This window comes from Mastomys coucha, unplaced genomic scaffold (assembly GCF_008632895.1).
Source record: "Mastomys coucha isolate ucsf_1 unplaced genomic scaffold, UCSF_Mcou_1 pScaffold13, whole genome shotgun sequence".
In the NCBI taxonomy this organism is placed as follows: Eukaryota; Metazoa; Chordata; class Mammalia; order Rodentia; family Muridae; genus Mastomys; species Mastomys coucha.
The window spans coordinates 63,228,650-63,235,422 of record NW_022196895.1 but is presented as its reverse complement, the minus strand read 5'-3'; the positions used below and the strand labels follow the sequence as shown (position 1 = coordinate 63,235,422).

The 6,773-nt window shown below is 48.9% G+C and overlaps 1 protein-coding gene across 1 annotated transcript in view; it reads right to left on the bottom strand.

The window, feature by feature from the left end:
- Positions 1 to 1,547: 1,547 nt before the first annotated feature.
- The window catches only part of Impa2 (inositol monophosphatase 2), a 33,960-nt gene continuing 28,734 nt past the window's right edge, over positions 1,548 to 6,773 (bottom strand). The window contains exons 7-8 of the mRNA XM_031365928.1: positions 5,950 to 6,101; positions 1,548 to 4,634 (exon numbers count right to left, since the gene is read on the bottom strand). Of these exons, the coding sequence (XP_031221788.1) occupies positions 4,519 to 4,634; positions 5,950 to 6,101 (268 nt within the window). The 3' untranslated portion in view covers positions 1,548 to 4,518. The remainder of the gene's footprint in view (positions 4,635 to 5,949; positions 6,102 to 6,773) is intronic.

Here is a 6,773-nt window from a genome sequence, read left to right as displayed (position 1 = left end):
CCCCCCCCCTGCTATCAGGCCACCTCCCTGATTCTGTTTCCCATCTGTCGGGGCAGCTGCTGGCATGCATAGGTTGAATGGTATCAAGTGTTAGCCCAGGTAAACAGCTGGACACGCCATGGCCCAGTCTCTCCCCATGATGGCTACATTGTAGCCTCAACAGGCAGCTTTTCCAAGTGATTCTGTTTCTCCACTGTCTCCAGTTACTTTTTCGCTGCTGTGATGAGACAAGGGGACCAAGGCATCTTGTAGAAGAGTTTATTTGGGGCTTACAGTCTAAACTCCATGGCCATCACGGGGGAGCAAGCACGGCAGCAGGCCTGGCGCTGGAGGAGTAACTGAGAGCTCACATCTTGATCCATGAAACAGAGTTAACAGGGAATGGCATGGGCTTTCAAAACCCCAAAGCCCACCCCCTCAGTGACACACCTTCTAACCCCTCCCGAACAGTTTCACTAACTGGGGAGCAGGCATAGAACTATCCTGATCCTGCTGGGCGGTGGTGGCGCACGCCTTTAATCCCAGCACTTGGGAGGCAGAGGCAGGAGGATTTCTGAGTTCGAGGCCAGCCTGGTCTACAGAGTGAGTTCCAGGACAGCCAGGGCTACACAGAGAAACCCTGTCTCGAAAAACAAAAAAAAAAAAAAAAAAAAAAACCAAAAAAGAACTATCCTGATTTGTGGTGCTGAAGTGGGAAGCCTGGGAGAGAAAAGTGTGAAGCAGCCAGGGCAAGAAGCCCTGATTTTGGGGGTGGTTCCCACAGTGCCAGCCCTTCCTGAAAGTCTGTATTGATGCACACACAGGAGAAGTTTAATCTGCCGATAGATTCCAGTGGGTAAACTGTATCCTTATGCACAGCCCTGCCGATCCCATTGAAGGCTTTGAAGGATCTTTTGATTGTGCACTGTGTGTGTGTGTGTGTGTGTACATGGAAGCCAGAGGATGACAGTGGGAGTCTCGCTCAGTCACCCTTCACTTAGTTTCTGACACAGTCTCTCCCTGACCCGGAAGGTCACAGGTGGCTAGCGTAGCTTGTCAGTGAGCCCCAGAGATCCTCCTGCTGCTCTTCTCCAGTATGGCATCTCAAAGCAGGTCCTCATGCCTGCAGGCAGAAACTTACCAACCGAGCCACCTCCCCAGGCCCTGCTTACGCTCTTCAACATTTGCTCTCATTACACTTCGCCTCCATAGGAAAAACAGAGATGAACGCTGTTTCCTGCCGAGGAGAGGCACAGGCAGACTATTCTGAGATATACGAAGACCCCTGAGCGCAGACTGTAAATGGTTTTTCAATCAGTCTAGCTGTGGGCAGCCGGACAAGACATTCCTGGTTTCCTCTAATAGGTGAGGCACCCTATTGAGCCATGGGAGATGTTACAATCTTTAAACTTTTAGATAATAATAATAATAATAATAATAATAATAATAGCAAATATTAGTAATTAATTGTGCACAGTAAAGTGCCTGTCTATGATGATTAGTATCATATACTTTAAAATGCTAGAACAAATCACTTGAATGTTTTCTCATAAAAGAAATGGCAAATCACTGGGTAGGTTTTACTGACTTAAACATTACATAATGCACATTGAAATAGTACATGTACCTCATAAATATATAACGCTTACATTTTTATATACCGGATTGCTTTTAAAAGAACAGACAAGACAGCAACAGGCTATTATTACTTTGATAAAATGTGACCGACCGATGCCACCGTTCTTTCCCACCGGTCGACCCAGCCGCTTCCCCTCAGCCTCACAGGAGCAGAAGCCGGTCCTTCTGACACAGCACACACCCCAGTGGTAACAGCGCTCCAGGGAAGAATTTGTGCAGGACAACTGCCGCACTGCAGCTGTTTGGAGAGCGTTGGAGATGAATTCACTAAACACAGGGCAAACGGCAAATCCACCCGACGCTCTGCGCTTGCTGGCTTTCCCATAATGCCCAGTGATGTCCCTCTGCTCTAAGAGTTCTGATATCAATGCAGGCCAGAAGCAAGAGGCCAGTGGCTTTCCTGAGGACATGAGCCAGAGCACAAAACCACACCTGACTAACCCCCTGCTGTGATGGCAGCGCGTTAAAGTTAACCATTTGGTTAATCGATAAAGGCAGGTCTTTCCTTGAGGGGCAGAGGCCTCAACCTTCCCAGTGCTGTGACCCTTTAATACAGTTCCTCATGTTGACCATAAGATTTTTTGTTGCCATTTTATAACTGTAACGTGGCTACTGTCCCAAATCACAATATAAATGTGTTTTCTGATGGTCTCAGGTAACTCCTCTCAAGGGGTTGTTCAATCCCCAAAGGAGCTGTGACCCACAGGTTGAGAACCACTGCTCTATAGGCTGCTACTGGCAAAGCTGTTGAGATAGAGAGGGGAGTTATGGGAAAGTGTGTGGGAGCTGATCAGAATTCTGAAGGGATGGACTCACTGACCACCTGACAAGATGGATGCTGTTTGGAACAGAAGTGAAAATGTCCTGGGTGGGAGGGTGGGTGCGTGACCTGGAGCAGCACAGAAACAACGGGCCAGCTACGTTCCCTGCAAGTCCTCCACAAAATGAGTGAGCCGGCAGACAAGCAAGGGTCTCCGCCTGGCCCAACCTTGGGGATTTCCTGTTCCCCAGAGCTTTCTCTTTCTCTTAGAGTAGTGCACACACAACCTGTTTAAGTGCTCCGAGGACCTAAGGACAGCTTGCTCCTGGGGAGTTATTTATTTGAAAATAATAATCCAGGAGATTTTCATAAGTTTCATTAAGCGCTATATTTTAAAATGCATCGCTATATCTTAAAATGCATGTTGAAGAGCCTGAGGAATTTCTTGTGTATCTGCCCCTAGGTGCTGCTTTGAGTATATGCTGAGAAAAAAGAAAAGGGTTCAAATGTAGGCCTACTGGGGTAAATCGGAAAACATCGTGTTGCCAGGCATGGTAGCACAGGTCTGTAATCCCAGCAGTGGGGAGGTGGGGCTGGAGGATCAGGAGTTCAAGGCCATTCTTGGCTACATAGAAAGTTCCAGGCCAGCCTGGGATTCATGAAATCCCTTCTCAAAGAAACAAAACAACTTGCCTGTGGAAAAGTGCTACCACACTGAATATGTATAAACAATTACACAGATAAATAAAACAGCTTCCAGCTGGGCAGTGGTGGTGGACATCTTTAATCCCAGCACTTGGGAGGCAGAGGCAGGTGGATTTCTGAGTTCGAGGCCAGCCTGGTCTACAGAGTGAGTTCCAGGACAGCTAGGGCTATACAGAGAAACCCTGTCTTGAAAAAGTTGCTTTTGGAAGTATTCAGTAGCTTGAAAAGACCAAGACAATTGATCCCATGAAAACAATGGATGGAGAACTTTGCTTTTTGCCAGTGTGGCCACAGGTGATAGACAATCTCCTCAAAGAGAAAAGGTACTTGACAAAGCACAGAGCTCATGTTTTAGTTAAAACAAGGGAAACCTGCAAACTTCTCATTAAGAAAAAGGTATTTCCTGGCACAGAAGGGAAGTGCTGTCTGTTTCCCCCGACAGCACCCGTGGTGCACCAGGTGCGACAGCACCCGCAGTGTGCCAGGTGTAGAACTGACCAGGTTCACAAGATGCAAAAGGCCACAAGGCCTTGTTAGTACAGATATTTCAGGACTACCCAGGGCCTTGTCTACAGTCAGTCACCTGGCTCAACAGTCGAGGCCCCAGCTCAACTTGGAACCAGAATTCTGGTCCCTAGTGCTGGGACATGGCTCAGTGGTACAAAGTCTGTCTCCTCTGCATAAGGGCCTGAGTTCTACCCCAGCATGCCCCCCAAACCCCCCACAAAAAAAAACTCCACTGTTTAAAAAGTTGCAACTCCTAAAAGATTTTATGTTTACAAAAATGTTTGTCACAAAATAGTTTAGCACTGTTTTTCAGTTTCTCATTTTTCCCTCTTTCAGTACACGTGGGCTTCGATAAAGGTTCTGTATACAGCATTTTAATTTATACAGTACATGTACTCCCTGAAGGTCAACTGAAGGCAGTATAAAAAAAATGGCTAAAGATTATTTATGTGTAGTTAAATAGAGCCTGTAGATCAGGAGAGTGATATTTAGGGAAAGTTTTCACTGTTACCACGGGCGGGTGCCAGACATCCAAGCTGAGCAAAGGCGACCTGCCGGGTAATAGCAGCCTTGCCGGAGCCAGAGGCTGGAGGAAGACCCAAAACAGAACACTATAATTCTGATTTATTGCCTTCTGGATTACCACGGGCAGGGGAGGGCCTGAGAGCACGTTCTAAAGCTTTATCACCTGAGATTTACATTCTGGGAAAACAATCTGGATAGATGACTAACACACATCTCACAAGATTTGGGTTTGGCTCTGATGGAAGAACACGTACCGACCTGGAAAGGGGCTACACAAGATTAGAGAGAATCAGCTAAGCACCGAGGCCCGGGGAGAGCTACGGTAGACTGTCCCGGAGCTCAAGCCACTGGGACAGCTCTTTCCCAGGTTGCTGCTGCGTCTCAGCCTTCGAGCTGTGTGTGGCTCACTTCTCGTCGTCCCGGCCGTAGTTAATAGTTTGTAGGGCCTGAGCTATGAGCGCTGCCATCTCTCTGGTGCCAGCAGCCACGACTCTGCACGACATGAGGTCAAGAGGTCCACCTGTGGACGGAGAGGAGGACGGGCATCCGGGTTATGTGAGCCTGAATGTCAGTTTTGTACAGCAACTTCACAGATGCGTGCAAGCGAAAAGAGCCCACGGGCGAAGGTGGTGTCCCTACAAGCAGCCAGGGAATGAAGCTGGCTGTGTGGGAGGCATGGTAACTCTTGATACCTGCCCTGCACTAGTAGGAATGTAGCCAGGGCTGCACAGTACTGAGCACCGAAGCAGCCTCATCTTGGAGCTACGATGGTTCTGTGAAATGTAAAACTGGGAGAGAACAGGATGGGAGTGGAATATCCTGTATTTTGCCACACAGCAGGCAGAGAGAGATGATGTGCTCCTCTGACTCAGTAAGTCTGGGAAGGCCACGCCTGTGTTCCTAAATGTTCTATGCACCTTCCTGGGTGCATGATAAAAATGCAGACTCAGGCCTCAAGGTGCACTGTAGTGTGAGAGCTTCCTAAACAGCTCACTGCCAAAGGCCAGCACGATTTCACTTTTGTACATTGCAAGGAGAGCCAGGTCTCGCAAAAGAGAAATAGGACAGAGGTAGAAGCCAGACTACGGGAGATCCACTTCCTACATGCAGTAGTTAAAAGTGGGACACAGCAGAGGCTGGAGAGATGGCTCAGTGGTTAAGAGCACTGTCTGTTCTTCTCAAGGTCCCGAGGTCATTTCTCAGCAACCACATGGTGGCTCACAGCCATCTATAATGGAATCTTCTGACGTGCAAGCATCTATATACAAATTGAGCACATATATGTATAAAATAAATAAAATCTTAAAAGAAAAAAAGTGGGACACAGCATTTTCACTAACAAACTCTAAAATCAAGAAGGAAAAATGAGTCTAACCATAGGAGGAGTTTCAGGTACTAAGTAGAACAGATGCAAATGGGGTTCAGGTATGCTCTATAAAGGAGGACAAGTGGCTGGGACTCGGTGGGACAAAGGCAGAAGAGGACAATTCCTGCTGGTACAGGGCTGTCCCGGCTCTGGGCTGCGATCTGGGGAAGTGTCCGCTCCATCTAACCCATGGGATTGTTGCAGAAGCCGTGGGAAACTGTCCCTGGTAGAAAGTGTAGAATGCTGCTGCTTCTGTAATTAGCCAAGGGACCCTAACGTCTATGTGAGAAAAGGCAGGACCAAGGCCCACCATGGATGGCCACTGCTCATGCACCCTGGTGTGGTCTTATCTGCAGAATTCAGAGAAAGTGGAGGAATCCACTGTGGCTCTGACATCCAGTATCACCTGCTTTAGTGTCTGCGGCTGGGCACAGCGAGGGGAGGGGTGGCCCAAGGCCACGGAGCTTACCTGAGGTGTCAATCACAATGCCGCCTGCTTCTCTAATGATGACTGTGGCAGCTGCCAGGTCCCAGCAGTGGAGGCCAAACTGGTAATAGGCATCAGCGGCACCCGAGGCCAGGTAGCAGAGGGCCAGGGTGGAGCTGCCAATCACCCGGACCCTGGAGGGGAGGGAAGGACAGATATGGGTCAGTGAGGGGACACCTGATATGGCAAGCTTGACCCTTACCCCTCACCCCTTGCTAGGCCCACTCAGCTCTCAGAAATGAAGTTACAGGATTCTGTCAGCAGCTCGGGGGTGCAGGGGCAGGCTCGGAGTGAGTGGCCCAGGCGGATGACTTTTCCAGGATGACATTAGCATGCTGTACTAAGACTGGGCTCCTAAACGTGAATTGTGGCCAGTGCAGCCAGAGGCCTGACGTTCTTATTCTACTGAGCTATGTGCAGGGCTTCAAGGGGTTTCCACATAGATGAGGGGGAGAGGAGGGTGAAGTAATTTTGACTTAAGCACATAGGAGAAGTAACTAACCAACATGTTCAACCTATGGCCAGTAGGTATGTCCTAGGCTAGGTATGAATGTGACCCAACTTATTTATAAATGGGACCACCACCTAACCCCAACATCAAATGGTTGGACCCTGTGGTTTGAGTGAGGACGGCCCCCCACAGGCGCATCCATTTCAGTATGTGGTCCCCAGCTGATGGGACTTTTAGAAAAGATTGGGAGGTTGTGGCCTTGCTGGAGGGAGTGTGTCACCAGGGGTGGGCTGTGGGGTTTCAAAAGCTCAGCACCATGCCTATCTGCTGCCACGTTTCCCACCATGACTAACGG